At 47.4% G+C, this 21,535-nt stretch overlaps 3 protein-coding genes across 6 annotated transcripts in view; 2 read left to right on the top strand and 1 right to left on the bottom strand.

Annotated features, from left to right (window-relative positions):
* The window catches only part of LOC120414268 (uncharacterized), a 63,976-nt gene extending 43,881 nt beyond the window's left edge, over positions 1-20,095 (top strand). The window contains exons 2-3 of one of the 3 annotated variants that reach the window (XM_039575388.2): positions 18,037-18,318; positions 18,422-20,092. In XM_039575388.2, coding sequence (XP_039431322.1) covers positions 18,433-19,377 — 945 coding nt within the window. In that variant the 5' untranslated portion in view covers positions 18,037-18,318; positions 18,422-18,432 and the 3' untranslated portion in view covers positions 19,378-20,092. Of the gene's footprint in view, positions 1-17,800; positions 18,370-18,408 lie in introns of those variants that run through there. The other 2 variants (XM_039575390.2, XM_039575389.2) reach the window with 2 other exon arrangements.
* Positions 1,604-3,043, top strand: LOC120414267 (serine--tRNA synthetase-like protein Slimp). The gene has a single exon (XM_039575387.2). The coding sequence runs from the start codon at positions 1,748-1,750 to the stop codon at positions 2,996-2,998; it is 1,251 nt and encodes a 416-aa protein (XP_039431321.1). The 5' UTR covers positions 1,604-1,747; the 3' UTR covers positions 2,999-3,043.
* On the bottom strand, positions 3,010-16,730 carry LOC120414265 (lysosomal-trafficking regulator). Of its 2 annotated transcripts, XM_039575385.2 has the most exons (10): positions 15,480-16,471; positions 15,296-15,372; positions 13,781-14,006; positions 13,555-13,659; positions 11,055-13,500; positions 7,646-10,717; positions 6,885-7,582; positions 6,670-6,829; positions 3,378-6,612; positions 3,010-3,320 (listed from the first exon to the last, which is right to left on the bottom strand). In XM_039575385.2, exons 1-10 carry the CDS (start codon positions 15,603-15,605, stop codon positions 3,188-3,190), a joined length of 10,278 nt encoding a protein of 3,425 aa, XP_039431319.1. In that variant the 5' UTR covers positions 15,606-16,471; the 3' UTR covers positions 3,010-3,187. The 2 variants fall into 2 exon arrangements, with proteins under 2 accessions (XP_039431319.1, XP_039431318.1); XM_039575384.2 differs by having other exon boundaries at positions 3,010-6,612; positions 15,480-16,730.
* Positions 20,096-21,535: the final 1,440 nt, after the last annotated feature.

The following is a 21,535-nucleotide window of genomic DNA, read 5'->3' on the forward strand; positions in this document are numbered from 1 at the left end:
ACACAGCAAAATCAAATGCTTTTTCACGTGAGCTGCTCCAAAAATCAACACGTTAAATTCACATGATTTTCCTTTGATCCACACATGCTCTGCCTGCCAAATAGATGTGAAAATCATTCAAAGCCAGCTGATCGCTAACAAAAAATCCTTCACTCTTTTTTCGCATGGTGTTAACGGCAGATTCAAATGAATTTCACTTTGATTTGCCCCATTTGACTTTTCCTTCGATTGCGAAGTGAAAATCACGTGAGATTCAAATGCATTGGTTTTGAATTGCGTGTGGCGAAAAAAACTTCATTAGTAAGATGGCCACGGACGATGATGGTCAAAACTTTACTTCTTGCCGATTTTCTATACAAGTTTTCTGATTTTTGAAGATTCAATAAGTTTTTGGTAAGTACAACATAGAAGACTTAGTGAAGGTTCAGAAATTTTGATTTTATTTAAAAGTTTCACCTATTTGGGTTGTTTCAGGAAATCAAGTTCCAGCTTGTGGTCGGCTTTGGAATCCACACCTGATGCGGTGGTCCGGAAGATCCGCTCAAATATCATCCGGCAGTGCTGTGGCGAACTATTATCGACGACAAACACTTAATTTCGGCGGTGCTTTCCGACGTTCGCCAGGAAGTGCCCTCAAGTCCTCCGGATCCAGCGCGGAAACGGAATCGCAATCATACTTTCCGACGCTGCGCAAGAAGGATCAGTGAAGAAAACTTTATTTATTGTATGTGTTTTTACTATTTGACAAAAATATACTATTTTGACAATAAATTTTATTTATGCTTGCACAATGAAATAATTCAATTAAATAATGAAGAAAATACTAAATATTTAACACACATGAATTCCAATGGAAATCCATGTGAATCGCACTACAAATTCATTGCATATTCATAGACCAAGCATTGAAAAATCATGTGAGATTTCACGTCAAATTAACGTGTTTTTCATTTGGAATGTCAGGGTCGCTCCATGATTTGATTCAAGTGATTTGCTCATGAAATTCACATGCTAAGCCGTATGGGGCAGATTCACGTGTAAAACATGTGATATTGCTGTGTGCCTTTCTTTCAGTGAAAGCGAATGAAAAGAGGCGCGTGTTTATGTTTATGATGTGGACAGTTGAGAGTGAACCATGGAGTGAACGTTTGGCGCGGAAGTGTGAGTGTGATTGAATTGTGCTGGAACCGGTTGGCGGAATCCGGAACAGGACACGACGGAAGCGGTCGTGAGGTCAGTGGTTGGTTGGGAGGCTAATAATCGGCAGCAATGGTGCTGCGTAAGGAACGTCGTGTCTAAAGGTCGTGTCCCGGTTGCGACTCAGCACCATCCACCCCGGGATTTTTGACGAAGAACTTCGTCTTAGGGCTTTATACAGGGTTTCCTTATTATACCATTTTGCAATTTATTTACTTAATTTCACTGTGCAATTTGTTTATTTATTGTAGAGAACAATAGAAGAGATTTTTTCAAATCAAATAAATGCCTTAAAACATCAAGAGTTTAACATAATTTTATTTTCTTTTTTCATTTAATTTAAATGAAGCTTAAATTTAAGCATTTTTAGTGTAACCTCATCAACGTGTTGTTAGTAAACAAATGTTTTGTGTTTACGTGTTATGTCAATCGTGCTCACCGGTTCCTCTTGTTCCTCGCAGAATTTGCAATAATTAAAAAAAAGTGTTTTATTGTTTGCAAATCCGATAATTTGTTCACGGAATGTGCATTTGAAAAACTCAAACCAAAAATGCTAAAACTTCGTCACATGCTCCGGAGGACATTCTCCTCCGCCCTGTACATCACGGGGGACAAAGCCAAGGAACAGTACGCTCCACTCGTGCCCTATCTGGACTTCAAATCAAAACTGGCTGACCTGGAAGATCTCCGTCGAAATCTACGCGCGCGCCGTTACCAGTTGGACTTTGAAGCCCTGGTCAACCAGTGGAACCTGTACCGTTCGGTGGAACTCCGCAAACGGGATATCGAGAGTCGGCGGCTGGAGCTGCGGAACCAGATCGGGAAATTGAAAGAAGGTGATGAGGTTCAGCAGCTGAAGGTGGAAGCCGCCATGGCACGGGACGATTTGAAGAATTTGAAGGAGAGTGGGTACGCGATAGCGGATGCGTTTGTCGCAGGACAGTTCTTGGGGATTCCGAATGAGTTGCACGAGCTTACTCCGGAGGGTGAGCATGGGGAAGTTCTGTTCGAGCGAACTGTTCAGCGGGATGACGTTGAGACGGTTGGTGAGGATTTTATTGAAGAATACGACTCGACCTGCTACTACATGACGCAGGACGCCGCCCTGATGGACCTGTTTCTTCCGATGAACTGCGCTGAGTTGTTCCAGGACGCTGGTTATGTTCTGTTTTCCAACCCGGACTTTGTGCGCACTGTGCTGGTGGAGGCGGCCCGCGAAGATCCCAACTCAATCTATTTGGTGAACGAAGAGGTCGAAATCGAAAATAAGCTCAATCTGTTACATCTCTGCGGAGGAGGTTCCATGCTGAGCTTCCTGGGATATCTGACGAAGTTGTCCGTATTCCCAACGGCACTTCCGCTGCGACTGGTTGCACCCGGTAAGCAGTACTTCTACGAGAAGATACAAACAAATGCGGTTCAGACAATGGCCGCCACGCGGGAAGCGCCAGAAGCGATCGAAATATTCGACGAAACAATCGAGTTGTACAAACGGTTTTACGATCAGTTCCAAATGAGCTATCGTCTAGTCAGAGTTCCAGCACATCTACTCGCTCCAGCTCAAGCTATGCGCGTGGACGTTCAAGTCTACAGTCCAAAGGAGCGAGATTTCGTCAAGATAGCAGACGTTGCGTACTACTCGGACTTTATCAGCAAAAGGATTGCATTCAACTATCACGAAGGAAAGACGCAGAAGTTTCCGCACATGGTTTCGGGTTGTGGGTTGCGAGCGATCGACCTGATAAAGATTCTTCTTCAGCATGGCGTTCGCTTTAAGGATCTTGGCTTTCTCAACTTGTAAAAAAATCGGGGTAGAATAAAAGTCTGTTTTCGTTAGTCTACAAAAATACAATAACTATCGTTGTTTAACTGTTAACAAGGAAAGAAAACATTAATAAGATGTAATAACAGGACGATAAAGCTCTCTTGGATTCGTTAAATATATATTCGTGTTGTTAAAAGCTCTTGCTTTAAGCTGATGCTCGCTGACTTAGCCAAACGATCGTCGTACCGGTAGCTCAGCTATCTGCGGTGACATTCCGGGAAGACCTTCGGATTTCCACGTTTGAATCACATTGCTCGTTGTTAGCACGACTAGGTGTTGATGTTTCGAGAAGATTAGGCTGAAAGTTGAACGAGCGTTAGTAAAAGCAGAGCTTCCTTCAATGCCGTCTACCAACCTCTTGATCCCAAAGGCGTCGTACGGATTCATGGTGATCTCTCGCACCAGCGCCAAATTCCAGCTGCTAAACAGCCGAATAACCCCACTTTCCAGCCCCACAGCGATACAATTAACTCCACAGCCTTCCTTGACCGCGGAATAGGATACTGCTACAACAGGGCTCTCCATAAACGTATGCTCCACGTACTTGGCGTTGATCGTGTGCAGCCGCAGCTGATCGCGACTCGACGCCATCGTAATGTTCACGTAGTCCAGGTTGTAGTTCTCCGTTACCTCGAAACTCTCGTCGTCCACCAGCGTAGACGTCTCGTTGGACGGCCGACTCACGGATCTCCGTGACGACTCCTGACTCGAGTGCACCGTCACGATATCACCCAAAGTTGGGCTGATACACACCAAGCTGATCTTGGAGTTGATCACGTTCACCGGTTTCGGAATCTCCCTTACGTAACTCAGCGTGTTGTAGTCCCAAATCGCCGCCGTTCCGTCCATGCTCACACTGACAACAATCTTAAACTCGGTAGAAATCGCGATTGCTGTAATCTCCGCCCTATGCTTGATCAGAACCACCGGGAAGTTCCACTTAACCGGAACAGGTCCGACCGTTTCCTCTCCATCGTCATCCCCCTCCAACCTCCTTCTCCAATTGGCACTCTTCCGCCCAATCCACTTACGGAACGAACTCGATCGCGTCCTCGTCACCGCCGGTTGGATATTATGGTTAAAGAATGATACCTTCCGAACCTGCTTCTGCTGAAACACAGCGATGCGTCCCGATCGATGGCCGAACCAAATGTCCGCACAGTTTGGATCACTACCGCAAGCCGTTATCGGATCCACGTTCGTGTTGTACACCAACTCGGACGATCGAGCGTCACTCTCGTGGATCGACCTGAACCTCACCACATTGTCCACCTTGCCCCAGTCGATGAAGTAATACCCCCTGGATTGCGGTCCGCGGAAGATGTTCGTTCGGTCCGGTATCCCAACAATCCGGTTACCATCCAGCTGAACCAGCGTCGCCAAGCTACCCACCACCGTCTTGATATCCACGATCTTCGGGTTTGGAAGCACCGGCGTGCCGCTGTACAGTCCCCACTTTAACCCAGTGACACTGTCGATCACCTCCGGCGGATTCGCTCCCAGCGGAGCAACCAAATTCGGCTGCGGATGCGGACTGTCAAACAGCTGGCGTGGCATCTGCCCGTAAGTCTTGATCATCGTTTCCAGCGCCAGCTTCTCAACGGGATCGTCAATGTCGGACGCATTAAAGGAAGCATATGTCGCCGGATGAAACACGTTGATCGCTTCGACCGCCGCGGGACCAACCTGTTTATACCCAAAGGTCAGATCGATCCAGTGACATATCCGGCGGCGAACGTGGTCCGACTCGAGCGCTTGTCGATGGATCAGCACAAACAGTCGAGCCGATTGATGACTCCACTGTGGCAGCTCAACGTGGTTGACGGGTTCGCCGGACTGGCGATTGCCAAAATCGAACCCTTCAAGATTCTCCAGAAACTCCGGGCAAGAGTAAAACTCCGGAATCAGCTCCTTGACGTCAGTCGGAGAATCACGACTTGCCAGCTTCCACGTGGTACCCAGCGAGTGGAACGTCCTGTCCGGAATGTCGAAGCTGTTGTCCTGGTACTGCAGGAACAACGACGTAAATGGTAGCATCCGTACCAAGAAATGCAGCACCGTGCCAGAGTTGGAGTAGTGCGAGCTGTAATGGTACGGATGTATCTTCCGATTGGCCGTCGAATCATTCTCCGACTGCTTCAGATAATTGTAGTTGTTGATGTAATGCTTCTCCAGATCTTTAAACTGCACGGCAATTGGCTTTTCCAGATTACGGAAGCTCCTCTCCAGCAAAAGGTCCAACATGCTGCTTTCGTAGTCCGCCAATATCCAGGGAAACACCGGATACTGCATCAGATCGTGGTAACTCCGTCCGGATATCTGGTTCAAATGCATCAGATACTCCCAGTTGCTGAGAAAACCTTCCTTCCACAGCTGTGTTTGAGCTTCCAACTCTTGGCGTCCTTCTCGTTGAACCAGATCCTGGAAGAATCCGGCGAATACCTCTCGCTCCAACATGCGATCAAACACCAAAAACAGTGACCTTCCACTGCGCAGGAAAATCTCAACTGCCGTTTCCTGATGCTGGTATCGCTTCGTCCAGATCTTAGTTATGCTGCACAGGTCGTAAATCTCCAGGTCACCCGTATTGGGGCTCAGCACCAGCTCTGTACTGGTCAGAATACACTCACTGTCCAGCTCCTGCTTGGGTGAAATCTGCTTCACAATCGACGTGTACAGCAGCTGGTTCTCCATGGAAAACTCCTGGCTGCGATTCTTCGGCATCAGGTAATCCAACAGCTGATGCGGGACTGTTCCGTCTCCAAACTGGAAGTCCTTCTGCAGGAAACGTTGCTCGATCGTTTGATGGCATCGTCGCATTCGCGTCTGAACCATCCCTGGTCCAAAAGTATCGTCCAGTTCCCACGAGTTCGGATACAGCTTCGCATTATACCACGGCGCATCTTCGTGCGTCATCTGATCGATGATTTGACGCCACTGGTTAAAGAACTTGAAGTCGCTGTCCTTCTTCAGCTGTATGATCAACTCTTTCCTCAGTTTGTTCTGCTTCTCCACGATGTTCCGCGTTATCTCCATCGCCGCGATCGTGCACGTGTGAATCAACTTCTCCTGCTTGTTAATCGACTTCGAAATACTTTGCTCTTGATCGTTCAGATGTACCGTCCTCAGATAGTCAAACTTATCGATCGTTTGCGTAAGCGTCCAGGCTCCAGTTTGAGGCCCCTCGATCGCTTGACAAAAGCTCTGCACAAACACCTGATCATCATCGGACAACTCCTTCTGGTTTACCAGCACAATGCTTTCACTGAAGACCTTCAGCATGGTCACGTCGCAAACCATCGACAGCTTGCTTCCCCCATCAATGTACTGTCCCAGCTGCCGCAACGTGTACAGCTTCAAACTGAGCGGTCGCTTCGGCAGCAAACACCAGATGATGATATTTCCTCCCCGTGGGTTCCCGTTCAACGTTCTGCTCATCAGTGTCTTGATCAGCAGAATCTCCGCGTCGGACACCGCGTGATGCGCGTCACTGTTGGTAATGAACTGCACCGCTTTGTCGTGCACCTGGTTGAAGCGGATGCGAACCTCGGAACGCGGTATCGAACTACCCGGAAGATCCACGGTGAATGCTGAAATTGTGTGTTGGTTAGGAATTACAGTCACTATGATCACATCAAGTTACTTACAGTTGTTTTTGTGACCGATGATCGACTCCGTCGGGCGGTATACAAAGAACTGCAACAGGTTCCGGTACAGAAGCGCGTGCACGTTACGAACTCCGCACGTAACCTTCGGATTCTTGTTCCGTTCTGCCAGCGTTAGTCCGTTGATCAAGTCCCAAAAAGGCTGCGAAAAAATCAGTATTACTAAACTGAAAAATCGAAAAACGCGTTTACCTTACATTGACAAAGTTGACCGATACGACGGCTCGATGTGCCAAACCGGTCACAAAGTCAAGATAACTGTCGAAGTTGCTCGCCAGCTCATCGTCGTCCTTTTCGTGCATCTTGACTGCGGTCTTCACGATCGTCCAGATCAACCCGTTTTCCAGCATGTACTGGGCCGCTCGCGGTTGCTTCACGCATACGTAATCCATAACCTTCAAAATCAGCTGAAACAGCCGGGACTCGGAGCTGGACTGCGGTAGAATCGCCAACAGGATGTTCAGTCCACTCTCCTGAACTACCGTAAAGTGATGGTCGAGGATAAGCGTTTCGAGCGTAAGTACCGAACCACTCTTTGTGATCCATCGGAAGCTAGCGTTAAGCAGGTCGACGTTGACGCTGTGCGAGCTTATCTGATTGCCCAGATGGTGCCAGCAGATCTTGTACTGTTCGTCGGTGTAGCTCAGGACGCCCGTCGAACTGCCGTGCAGTACGCGATCGCTGATAACGGCAATCAGGTTGATGACCATGGTCCGGATCCGGATGTTGGAGTTGTTCGCCAGAATCAATAGCGTCTCGATTATTTGGTTGTCCACGTGGAAGAACTGCTTGGCATCCTGATCTGGGAAAATAAGCAGAAAGTCGCACAACGCCCGCAGGAAGCTCTCCTGGATGAAGTCGTTCCCAGTACCGAAGTAGTTTTGCTCAAAGAACTCTGTGAAAAGATGTGGAAAGATTTCAGTACATGATTCATGAACAATCACAGAAAAATACTCACTAAACTTGGTCGGCAGTGACTGCGTTGACCGCTGCAGTTCCTTGCGTTCGCAAATTCTCGGCGAGCTGACACGTTCCCTGGGCGTTGAGCAGCCCCTCGATCCTGGACTCTGCAAGCGACGAATCTTGTGCTTGTCCGCCTTGAGGCTTCTTCGGCGAATTTCCAGATTGCCCATCGCCTGGTTCAGCCGCTCGTAGTTGGCAGAGTTGTCCAGCGTTGCGGCGCTGCGCTGCGGGGTGCTGGGTGTTGAAGATTCGCCCGAGTCGGGAGGTGTTTTGGACGAGCTTCCCAGTCGGCTCAGCTCGATGAAGCTGGTCGTCGATTCGAACGAGGTTTCGTGTGAATTGGAAAGTGCCAACGGGATCGCTTTCCGGAGTTGGGAGTACCTGAGGCGTCGTTCGCGGAGGTTTAGCCGGGGTGTGGTTCTTTGTTCGCTTGTTTTGGATGATGGACGGCTCGGTAGCTGCGGATTGATGTTGAAGTAGAACTTTTGCCGGTCGTGGGTGACGTAGCTGTCGGTTGGTTTATGCATTAGCAGAAGCAGCTCGATGATCTCTTTCAGCAGGCTAACGTTTGGAGGTGTGTTCGAAAGGATTGTGATGAGCGTCACCAACGAATCGGCGGCTGACTTTGAGATTTTGACTGTTTTTGGCGGAATCACAAAGTTCATGCGGCAAAAGTCGATCAACGTCGGGACGAGTCCGGCTGTGGCGAGTCGCTTGCAGTTGAAATCCATGCCGGGATGTTTTTCCCTAGTGCAGGTGATCAAGACGTCAAACACCAAATTCAGAACTTCTTCCGATCGATCGATCCACATCTGGAAGTTCTCGAAGAAAAATATGATGATTTCCGGGTAGCGAACTCGCGCCATCGAGTTGGTAGCCACGCAGTACGTATCGACACGCTTGACAAATATTGGCTGATCGAAGGCGACTTCCAGTAGTGCTGCGAGTACGCAGATTTCTTTGTGACACTTTTTGTTCTTTAGCACAATTCCAACTAGCTCGAGTAGATCGCGTTGAACGAACTCGTTGTAAAAGTCGTGATTATCGTGGGCGATCCTCAGCAGCAAACTCAGCGAACTGGCGTGAACTCTCGCCGAGGAGGACAGCTCTACGATTCGAGCGAAGGCGAACAAGATTGCAGATATCCCTCCGGAAAGCTGAATCGATCGCTGCAGCGAGAGGTTCTCAACGGGCTCCAACCGGGGTGAAAAGTTCAACATTCCCAGCACAATTTTGCCGTAATCGGGCTTGATAGCGATAAACAGGTCCGGTTTATGGGCAGCGTAATATCCGACGTGTGTTTGTTGAAGCAGTTGGAACGTATTCTTCGGTTGGAGGTCTACCAGCGTTAGCTTGGACAGGTTTAAGCTTCCGTAATTGGGGATAATCTCACCGCTCAGCGCTCCAGCTAGATGGATCCAGTTGGGCCCGAGTGCGTACAAATTGGCCAGCATGGTCATATCGGTCCAGCACCGTCGAAATAGCTGCACATTCGAAAGTGAAAAGTTCAGCGGACAGTCGTCTTCGGTACCGGTGCGATGTCCGATAGCAATTACCGGCAGGGAGGTATCGATGTGAATCATGCAGGCATCGCCCACCGAGAGGGACTGCTGCTGGACGCCGTCTAGCGTAAGTTCGATAGTGATCGTGTTGTCGAGTTGGCGTACCGAGAGTGCCAACATGGTCCATCGGTTCTCCATCAGTTGAAGATCCTTGATCGTGTACTGCTCCGAGTGTAGATCGTAGAAATAGTCGTTGGAGAGACTTGTTGTGGCTACATCTCTACCCGTTGGTAACAACTTGTAGCAATAAACACACTGCGCTCCGGGTGAATCTACCCGAAATGGTTGCGTGATCGGTTCCATCGATCGAAGAAAGTTCTTGTAGTTCCACAGGTGAGATAGCTCTTTCGAGCAGTCATCGCAGCACGTGAGTCCGACGGCATTCGCCAGATATTGCTTGGTGTGCGCGCTGGTTATGATACGGTCGGGTTTGTTAAACCGCACCGTAAACTGACGTTGACGGTTGATAAACACGGACACGATCTGCTTCTCACTGCCGACGGACATCAGGTGGGTCATCGTGACACGGTTGCTGTCCTGCTGGTCGGTACTTAGACGGAACCAGACCGACGCGGTGAATCCTTCGTTGTTCCAAGGGGAGAAATCGGCGCAGTTCAACGGAATAACCCGAGCTGCACAGGTGAACGGTGTTCGGATGTTGAAGAAGCGGTGATGTTCGCGCAAATAGTTGATCTTTTTCGATAGGAGCACGTCACATGTCGATATCCGTGACCCGTCGTCGTTGGCATCTGGAAAGTTTAGTTCAGTGTAGCATTCCAGCTTGTAGTTGGCATCAATCAGATTGGTCAGCTTGGTGAGAATAAGTTGGACGGGAGGATCTTCTAGACTTAGCAGTTGCAAAAACTTTGACAACACTTCCGGACTATCGAGGTCAGTGATTAGCTCGAGAACCGCTGTCTGCAACTCTTTCAATTCAACATCACTCTTCTCCAGAATCGGACTAAACCCGGTTATCAAATACAGTGAACCTCCAAGATACTCCTTGATCCCGTTGAGCTTCAGCACGGTCTGGGAAAGTAGCGATGACCAACTCGCCGGATTATTGGCACATTTCTTCGACAGCTCGATCAATATCTCAACCACTATCGCACAGATGTTACGGTTAATGCGTACCGACTGTTCACGCCCCACTCCACTTCCCTTTCTCCCCCTCGGCACCAAATGGTCGTTCTCCACATCACCCTCGTACCCATCATCCAACGCCGTCGTGTAACTTTCGTCCGTCGAGCTAAGGTCGTCCTCGGCGCTAAGCGACTTCTTGCGACTACCCAGCGAAAAGCACTGGACCGGAAAGTAGTACTCGTTCTGCTCAACCTGGTCCACCACTTCAAACCCGGCACTTTCGCTGCGTACTTCGGCAATCTTCAGCAGCGATTGCAGCGCGTTCATCACGTTCCGTGAACTTTCCGGCGATTCCCAGTTCTCGAAGGCTCCGCTCAGCAGAAGCTTCTTCAGCTCAACCAACGCCGACTGCATGGCGTCACCTGCGTGAGAAATCGATTAGAGTGAGCTGTTAAGGCGACTGATTACTTCTCAAGATTACAAGCCGAACTGACTCGGTGCACATGCAGAGTAGTGTGGAAAATGAATGTTTGTTTCCCCTTCTTCTTTTCGCGGCCCTGATCTTTTGTACGGCTTCGTGCTTCATAAAACTAGGTGGGTAGATTCGATTACATTCACGTGCTGTGGAGTGGGTACTCTCGGTTGTAGATTACAAGCATGACTCAACAGTCGAGGAACCACCCTAAGCACGAATTATCCCCGCACGAAGAAACGTAACCGTATCGGATTACACCCGCTCTCCCCCTTTTTACAACTTACCCAACTGGTCGTTCTTATCGACGAGCATCTGGAACGTGCTGAGAATCAGCTCCACAAGCGTGGCCAACCGCTTGCGGATGAACCCTCCGGTGGACAGCAGCTGCTGTACCTGATCCGGCAGGTCGGCCCGCCGAATGCGTACCCTTCTGATAGCCGTTCCGGGAAAGTACTCGTCCACGAGATCCGCCAGTAGATGCTTGATGTTGAACATTTCCAGCAGCGACCAGCTCTTCTCAAGCCGGCCGTTACCGTCAGCGGTTTCTTGGGGGGTCACGTCCGGATATTTGAGGGCGAGTTCGCGCAAAAACGAGTAGTCTTCGTCCTCGATGCTGCCAGAGTGATCGGACGTTGACTTAAAGAACTCCTCGGCGCTGGGAAGTTGGTGATCGAGGATTTGGTCGTTGTAGTGGAAGATGTTCAGGATGCTGCGACGCTCCGGATCGACTAGGTCGGCGGTGAGGTCAGCTAGTTTTGGCAGCGGGACCGATCGCTTTGCTTGATCGTGGTGGATGAGCAGGCTGAACAGGTCGTAAACGAGCGGAAGAAAACGTTCAACGTGGGTGAATCGCTGCAGGAAGGCTACGTAGAATCGTTCGTTGACTTGTAGCAAATGTCGGACGATCTTCCAGTGCTCGACAAAGACCTGAAGCACGTTGGCGGTAGAGTCGCCCTTGTACCAGATATCTGGCTCTTTCGGTGGTATCGAATGAAGATCGATGTTGACGTCACTTGTACGAAGTATCCCGAACAACAGCCCAAGGTAGTTGGAAAGGTCCTCCAATCCATCCAGCAAAATTGACCCCAGCGGACCTTCAATATTCGGCAGTTGATGAGCGTTCTCAACTCCAATCCTTAACACAACCCCAGCTTGGTAGACAAACTCCGCTCGTAACGACAGCCCCTGAACCATGGCCCGATTCTCATCGCTGAAAAACGCCTCAAACAAATTTGCATCCCTCAAACAGCGTGCCACGATCATTAGACAGCTGTTGGTGATCTCCTTCGTCGTTTCATCCAGCACGAGTGCTTTAAAATCGCCCTTTTCCTTGCACAGTTGCGGCAATACCAACTCAAACAGCACGAACCGTCCCAGCCGGTACGGAACGACACGTACCGCGTCCTGAAGATACCGCAGCAGTGTCGGCATTCGCGGCCGGTTCTCCAGCCGCCCGTACGCGTCAAACACGTCGCGATGAATTTGGGCGAATCGATCGTAGAACCGGTCGTTGAAGCGTTCGGCTTCGCAGCTGTCGCAGTTCGAGCGGCTAAAGATGGCGTGGATCACGTTGCGGTTGGCAAAGTTGAGACAGACGCGCGGTACCAGGTCGTGGTCGCGGTTGAAGCGAAGTAGAACTTCCAGCGTTTGGATGGTGGCGTTACAACAGCAGATTTGATGCATGGTGAAGAACTGGAGCAGCGTGCGCTGGTCGGAGTGCTTCACGATCGGGAATATGTTCAGCAGGATGTTTTCAAGCGCGCAAACGTACGCCGTGCGGGGATCTTGGCGAGAGTGATGAACTCTGTGTCGAGCGCGTGGTTTCTTCGAGTTTGGAACGGCCACTCGATTGGGCGATAAGGTTGTGATGAAGTTCTGGAGCATTTTAAGCAGAATGTCTACTAATTTGGGTTGACTTCCACTGGAAGAAGCCTGCAGCAAGCCGTAAACATGCTTGATGATGTCCAGGTTGCTTTCCAGCAAGCGGAAGATTGCCAGGAAGAATTGCTCACTGACGAGGGTTTCGTTGTAGTGCAAGAACGACTGATTCACAGTTGACACGATCGTGTACGTCAGGTTGTAGATGAAATCACAGCTGATGGGATTGGTACTGGCACCCTCGAGTTCACCGTGGAGCAGTTGCATGACCTGTGCAGCGACCTGCTTCAGCCCGATAAAGTCGCTCTCCAGGTTGTCTAGGAAGAACAGGTTATTCAAGCTGATCATTAGAATCCCCAGCAGTTTGTGTCGCAAGATCAGCTTGTTCCGGGGACTTTCCTCGATCAGTTCCAGACGGCGAAGCCGCTCGATTGCCATCCGTAGACAGCTGATCGTGGCCGAGCGATCGTCGATCGTTAGCAGGTTTTCGTTGACGACGAGACTTTCGAGCAGGTTCAGCACGGTCAGCGTTAGCTGATCTTGAGTCAACGCCGTACGAAGATGCGCATTGAACGCTTCGGTTTGATAGTCGGCTAAACTCGTTGGTTGAGGTTCTGGAGACGATTCCGGAGGCGCCAGCAGCGTCTGCATACCACAGATCGTCGTGTGTAACGAGGCGCGACTCGTTTCGTTACGCCAATCACTGTTGCAGGTGCGCATCTCGAACACCTTGAGCAGCTGCGCGTTGTACTGAGGTTGATACTGGAGATCCGCTAGCTGTGGAGTGCACCACTTGCGGGTCGGTAGAATTCTGATCAAAACCTCGGCGATCTCGCGACCGTTTACAATGTCCTGCGGAATGATCACTGGTTATTGAAGGCTAATAGCTACCGAAAGGGTCTCTACCTTTCCGCCGAGCTGTTCCAACGCACGCAAAATCCGTCCACCGATACCTTCCAGCAGGAACACCCTCAAATCTTGGTAGCGATCCTCGTTGGAGTCTTCCTGACCCTAAGAAGAAGAAAAAACCAGAGAGAAAGTGTTTCCCAACGCGCAGTTAGTTTGTATCCAGCCCAACGATAAGCTCGCGAATGTGGGCCACGTAGCAGAGACTCGACCTGCATCAGCTTACCTGCCTGTTATCGCTACGATCAGCGGTCGTCGTAATTACACTTCGTGCCGTCGTGTAGGTGGACGTGGACGAAAGAGAGGACGACGATTCCTCCTGCTGCTGCTGCTGCTCCAGGTCCCCAAGGTCCGTCTCGCCGCCATCGGTGGTGGATTCGCCACGGGAGCAGATCTCGATAATAAACTGCAACAGTTGGCGCGATAAGGCGGACGACACGTTCTCGGAGATGCTGCGGCGAGAAATTGTGGAGAGGGGGAGTTTTGGGGGAACAAACAGTGAGGGAGTGTTGTTGATCTTCTTGGTATTTTTGGGGACGAGACGACGACTTGGGAATGATGTTTGTAGTTGGGTGATAAAATAGCGAGCTGACTTCGACAAAGTAGTTCTAGTTGTACGAGCACCGGAATCCGTAATCTGGACGTTTGGACATGATTTGTAGTATGCGGTAGAGACTCTACCGCATACTACAAATCACGTCCAAAAGTCCAGATTACGGATATCGTCGCTCGTACAACTAGAACTACTTTGTCGAAGTCAGCTCGCTATTTTATCACCCAACTACAAACATCATTCCCAAGTCGTCGTATCGTCCCCAAAAAAACCAAGAAGATCAACAACACTCCCTCACTGTTCGTTTGAAATGCGTTTCCGCCTTTTCGGGCTCGGTTTGCTGTTATTATTTTTATAAGCCATAGTTATGAAACAAACATTGGATTGGAAATAAAGAAAGCATAACTTTCTAGCATTGCTGCTAACAAAATTTTTAAAGTTTTTATTTATTTGACGCAAAAAATTAATTGCAATTATTTGAATTCATTTAAGTACTTGGTGACGAATGAACCATAATTCAATAAACAAAAAGATTGAAATGCTTTTATTCATTCTACTCTACTCACTTGTATGCAGGGTAACAATATGATCGGTAAAGATGAACATAATGTACTCATTATGTACTTATTTCGCTTAAAATTACAAAAAAGAACAGTTTACTGTATGTTTGAAAATCATAATCAATGAAAATCGTGAAAATATGAACAGTATTCTGAATTCCATAATCATTCTGCCTTTTGAGACATTCTGCCTTTTGAGACATTCGGCCTTTTGAGACGTTCTGCCTTCTGAGCAAAAGACAAAATTCGGCCTTTTGAATTTCGGTCTTCCGAGATTCTGCCTTTTGAGTTTCGGCCTTTTGAGGCAATCCCCAAAAATGCATTGGGATAGATTTCATGCAGAAAATTGCATAAAAGCCTTTCTTCCCCAGTTGTTCAAAGAGCGTTTTAAATGTTACAATTTTGATTACTCTTTTTTAGGTCACAGATGAGCAAGCATAACTCGAATCGCCTTCTGCACATATATTCTACCGATAAGGTGTACCATGTGAAATCATTCTGCGACGATTAGCTTCTGCTGCTGGTGGTGACTCTATTCTGAAGTTTCATAGTCGTTGCGATGATAAGAACCAGTCGTCGTCCATAACTCATCATAATCTAGTAAGTGATGATCATGTATGGTACTTACTTTGACCGTTGAAATTGCGCCCTCTGCTCCGCGTTCAGCTTTCCAAACTCGTACAGAAATAGCTCCAACCATGAGGTCTGCAATCGGTTTGTTTGTTTGTTTGAGATTGAGAACCAATTAGTCATTTTTTGTAATAGTGATTGAACTCGCTTATCTCTCCCGCGCGCGTAACTTGCGATCCTACCTTGGAGGCAGCATTTCCGGCGTTGTCGTCGTCACTGTTGAGAAAGTTCAGCCACAATAGCTTAAGCCGCGCGTAATCCGTGGGCACGTCCGAACTGCTTCTGTCGTTGCTACTGGTTGATGCCATTGTTGTAGGTCAAATATTTGCTCTGGGGTGAGTTTTACGACTGTGTGTGCAACTTTCTTGCAAGTGCTTTTGTCTTCTCTAGACGAGGATTTTCATCTTGATTTTTTTGTTTGCCAATTTCGAGTACAGCACTGCCACCAGATGTTGAGTCCGCGAATCCGCGACGATTACTGGCGAGCGATGATTCTCGGAGCTGACTCTGGATTAGCTCACCACGAAGCAAACTCAAACGCAGATAGTCGCGTATGCTCACAAGGAATGGAAACAAATTGCGTCTGTAAAGACTTTGAGGAGGTCACGCAAGGTTCAACAGTGAAGAAGACCACTTCTGCATTAAGTCACACAAGGATTGCTATTGTTTCGCGTGATGTCCGGGGTTGGGAAGCACTTCACAATACTGTTTTCTATTCTACCTAGCTGAAATATGGCCAAATTGTGACGGAATTGTGCAACCTTCGACCTGGTGCAGACCCTTTGTTTTGATTATTACTATTCGTCGCAGCACTACCTCGTCGTCTGCAGTCCAGCTTTTTTTTTTTTTTTTTCTTTGGGCTGACAGGCTAAGACCGCAGTTGGTCCATCTCGCCACAGTCCAGCTTTTCACTTGGTTTTGATTCTGCGATGTCTGTTTTGGTGCGGAGTACGCCAGCTGATATGGTTGTGTTTCATTTTTTATTTATGTGAAAGTCATGTTAGGGGGGAAAAAGAAACAAAGAAGACACACAAATACGATGAGAGCGCGTTCTATGCTGATGATACCTCGAATTCGATTCGGTTTTGATGCACAGTAAAATTGAAGATTGAGATTATAGATTTATAAATCAAAGAAAAAGTTCAAATTTATAAAATTATTGTATTACGCAACAGTGCGTTTAAAATATAACGGCTCGATCTCAATCTCTTCAAAGAATCAACTTTGCAGTTAACTACACGCAGTTGGCCTGGCCGTTTAGAAAAGAAGAATTTTGGAAGTAATCGCCCCAACATTCTCCAGGATGCTTTCGAAATCATAGCTGCGCTAGGGTTAGATTAGATCAGATTAGAATGTGACGTGGTTCATCACTACGGTTCAATTCACTCATAGATTGTTAGAAACACTTCCAGAATCCAAAACTTGAGGGTTCGAATCCCACCTAATTCAAGTTCTTTTTATTCAAATTTTTAACTTCTTAGTCGAAAATTCATGGGGACCGAAAAGAATTTGATCCCTGAACCTTCTGCTTGTGAGCAATTCTCTACGAAATCGGTCTTTTTTCTTCAATTTTAATATTTGTATTTTTTAATCAGACTGAAACTTTTTTGATGCCTTCGATATGCCCAAAGAAACCATTTTGCATCATTAGTTTGTCCATATAATTTTCCATACAAATTTGGCAGCTGTCCGTACAAAAAAGATGTTAAAAACAGGAAAATTGATGTTTTCTAAGTCTCACCCAAACAGCCCACCATTTTTCAATGTCGATATCTAAGCAACTAATGGTCCGATTTTCAATGTTAATATATGAAACATTTGTGAAATTTTTCGATCTTTTCAAAAAAAATATTTTCAAAATTTTCAAATCAAGACTAACATTTTAAAAGGGCGTAATATTCAATGTTTGGCCTTTTTGAAAAAATCAGTATTGATTAAAAAATTCATAACTCGGTCAATCATTTTTTGCACAACCTGGAAATTTCTGAAAAGTTGGCATTTTATGTCCTCTAAAACATATCAAAAAATAAAAAAAATTAAAAATAGTGTTTTTTTGCAAATCAAGTTTTAGTGTTAAAAAGTTAAATAAAAAAATCACCAATTTTTTTTTACCTTGTATTATTTTTTTCCAGTGTAGTCCGTATCCATACCTACAACTTTGCCGAAGACACCAAATCGATCAAAAAATTCCTTCAAAAGATACAGATTTTTGAATTTGCATACATCTTTTTTGTACGGACAGCTGCCAAATTTGTATGGAAAATTATATGGACAAACTAATGATGCCAAATGGCTTCTTTGGGCATACCGAAGGCACCAAAAAAGTTTCAGTCGGATTAAAAAATACAAAAAAAATCGAATGACCGAAATCCTAGAGAACTGCTCTTGTGAGACAGAAGCCGTAACTTTTGGGAGGTCATTGACTTATTTACGAGAAATAAAAAAAAATTAAAGGAATAAATAAATAATTTCATTTATTTACCAAAAAAACAAGCTTCTTATTGACATTTTTCAATAAAATCTCTTACTAGACAGCGCTTTTCACAAACACCACCACTCTAATGAAGTGAACCAAACTCATGGCATACTTGTACCGCTTGTACCCGACGTGTACGGATGCTGGAAGCAACACATTGATATTAAAAGTGTTGCCAACGGTGATGGTATTTGTACGGGAACTGCTCGCATTAGTCGCTCTCCATCCCTCTTCTCTACATCTATTTTCCATTGATACAACAGCAACGCGTTTCAGCACAGTCGGAAAGTGCAACAACTTTGGACTCGAAATAGAGGTGTCATTCCGGAATTCACTTGTCTACACTCGGTTTCGGTGGATCCCGCGACAAATATAGAGTGAATGCAACAGCAGCAGAAGTCGGTGTCTCATTCTAGCCATCAATCGCGGAACTAGATCCGACACGAGGAGGCTGCTGCAGGGACTGCAGGGAAAAACTGGAAAAAGGGGCATCTTCTGCCCAGAGATATAATCCATCCGAGGGACAGAGTACGCATACGCACAAGGTACAACAAATATTTGCGAAGAGAGTGTGTTCAGAAACGAGTTTCTGAAGAGTGAGTAGGGAAGTTTTGAGTGATACATTGTAAAAATAGTAATTTCTTGCAGATCGAAGCGATATGGAGGTGGACTACGATAAAATCTATCTGAACAAGTTGCCGATTACGGCGGCAACTGGGGACAGTGCCTGGAATCACTACGCCCTGGTCGAGAGCAGCTGGGGCGAGCGGAAGATTCTGCTGAAGATTATCGTGTTCAGTCCGATCTACAACACTCCGTTGAGCTTTCTCAGTGAGATCGACCATGAAGTTCTGCAGCAGACGGCGATACGGCTCGAGCGAACTCGGGAGGAGTTCCTGGCCGAAACGCGGATTGCGCTGTGCACGGACGGAGGCGCCCCCGGGTTCAGCTACTCAGTCGAAGACAACAACTTTGTCTGGCGTAAGATGGGCGGCCCACTGACGGTCACGTTCGGATCGGTGATCCTACTGCGATCGCCGTGCCTACTGTCGGACGTCCTGCAGAACTCCATCAACGTCCAGAGCCATCTTCGAAGCGTTGTTCAGCAGCGCAATCAAATCTTGCTCGAGCTAAAAGAGGAGCACGAAGAACTGCTGGAATTCCAGCGCCAGCAGGAGGAGGACAACCGCTTGTACGAGATTGAACTCATCACCAAGTGCATCAGCATCCTGAACGAAAAGAAAGAGGTCATCAACATGATGAAGAAGCAACTAGCGGATGACGAGGGCGATGACCAAGACGACAGTATCATCGCCGGTCCGGCACCGACCGCAGCAGCTCCGACCTCCGCGGGTCAGGACGGATCGGACTCCGTTGGTCGTATCGAGTTTAGCGATTCGGACGCTTTCGACAGCCCACTGCACGACCAGGACCAGGAGCTGGAGCATCAGCTGCCCAAGCGGACCAAACTGCAGCAGTTGATGGCGGCCACGACGACAACGACTCCGAGAAGTTCGGCGACGACGACTAGAAACGAGACAGGAGGCGAATCTGCCGCCGACGTTTACAACAAGGACACCGAGGAGCTGCTGCAGAACATGTAAACCGGATGAACCGACCTTTACTCGTGCAATTTAACGTACTTTTCGTAACTTATCGCTAGTTCTGTAAGTTAGTGCAAGCTATTTATTTACACTTCTTCTGTAAACGGTACCTTAATTATTTTCCCTTTCAAAACGAGCATTTATCAAGAAGAACCCATTAAATTTTCATGCGCGGACGGACGGACGGAAGTTTTGAGCAGAGTGAGAGTGTGTGTTGAGCGCCGTCGTCTCCATTCAACTGTAACATGTGTCATATTAATATCAACTGCGCGCACGCTACGCGTGCTTTAGTGAGTAAGAGAGGCATTTTTTGTAAGTGTTTTTGGATTTGAGAATAAAAGTAACATTTGAAAGGTAAAATTAAGTACACTCCCTTTCCCGTGGTCCGAAACAGCTATCAAGGTCAAATTAAGAGAACCGCGACACGAGTCCATTTTTGCCTCTTTAGGTCCAATACTCAACCCCCGGTGGTTGGTCAACTTTGACCAGTAGGTCCAAAATAGGGACATCTACCCAAGTTTCAAGTAATTTGACTGGCTCAGACCAGCTTCAACGTTTATTGAATTATTCTGTAGCATAGTGAGCGTTTGGTACGGTATGTCCACGCATCCTTCCATCCCTGCAGATTCTGTGAAATGTGATCCGTTCACAGAATCCTCTCTGCGGTAAACACAACGCAGTAGGGCTGGCCGCTTAAATTTTTGTATTACATTTTCGGGTGTTTTCGGGTGTCCTCAAGTAGTTTGCTGTCTAAGAAATTGAGTCATTTGTTATTGATATTTTCCTTTGTCCTTGTACAAACAATAAAAAGTTTTATTCAAAGAACCTAGAAGCTTTAAATTAATTATAGCCAATCAGGACAAATTCAATATATTATAAATTTTTAATTGCATTCAATAAATGCAATTAAATCATTATGAAAGAAAGCATTGCAGCTGTAAAACTCATTCAATACTGACAAAGACTACCGCTGAAAAGGACCAGTTTTTTTGTTTTGTGAAAATGGAACCATTGCAAAAATTCGAGCAAATTTGCGGTTGGCAGCTGTGGATTCTGAGACAACTAGGCGTACCCGTCTACGAACCAAACTTTAAACCATCCCCACGTACGGCGATTCTACTCGTGCTAATCGGCATCTTTAGTCTCGTAACGATTTGGGATTTGAACCACTTTTGGGGCAACATCTTCAGCTTTGCATTCGCTCTCATAACATCGTTTATAAACTTGTCACAAACCGTTCGTTACGTGTTACGCTACCGCCACATCGTGAAGTTCACTCGCAAACAGTAATCTCCGACGAAAAACGGAAGAGGAAATTTTGTAAACAAACCGCAAAAATGGCGGCCTGCGCGAAGTGCAAAGTCGTGTGCGAAGATTCAAACAATCGTCTTGAGTGTGGCAAATGCCGGAATCTGTTCCACCCTATTTGTGTTGGTCTCATGCCGGAAGCGGTGCCAAAGATTGCCGAGGAATTGCAGCGAGGTGTTCACTGGCTGTGCCAAACCTGCGTGGGGAAAATTTCGTTGTACTCCGTTTACGCCCATCCGGAATTGACCCGCATGAAGCTTGACATGGTTGCCGAGGTGCAAGCGTCCGTGAAACTGGCCATCGCATCCATCCAGAACAAGGCGGAAGCCACGGCAGAGGAGCTGAAAGAGCTCAAGCAACAGCACACCCTCAGCGTGATGGAGCTTTCAAAGCGGGTTCAAACGTTGGAGTTGCACCAGTCCAGTCACATCCAGGAGGTGAGTTTCCGTGTCGACGACGTCCACCGGCAGTTGCGGAGGGATGAGGTCGTCATCATGAAGGTGCCGTTCAAAGAAAACGAGGATCTCCGCAAGCATTTCCTGGCCATACTGATGACGCTCCAACTCCCACCGGAGCATTTTGCCAACGTTATGCTGAGGCGAATTTCGAGACCGAATTCTCAAGGTGCATCATCAAGGAGTATCTCAACCCCACCGATTGTGGTGGCCTTCGAGAGCAGATACAAACGCAACGAGTTCATGAAGGCGTACTTCCAGAAGGCAAACCTTTCACTCAAGGATTTAGGGTTTCCTTCAGATGGCAGGATCTACATCAACGAGAATTTGTCAGCGCAGAACTACTCGGCCTTCCAGCAAGCCATGGGCTGGAAACGGGAAAAGAAAATCCATTC

The sequence above is a fragment of the Culex pipiens genome, chromosome 1, assembly GCF_016801865.2.
Source record: "Culex pipiens pallens isolate TS chromosome 1, TS_CPP_V2, whole genome shotgun sequence".
Classification (NCBI taxonomy): Eukaryota; Metazoa; Arthropoda; class Insecta; order Diptera; family Culicidae; genus Culex; species Culex pipiens.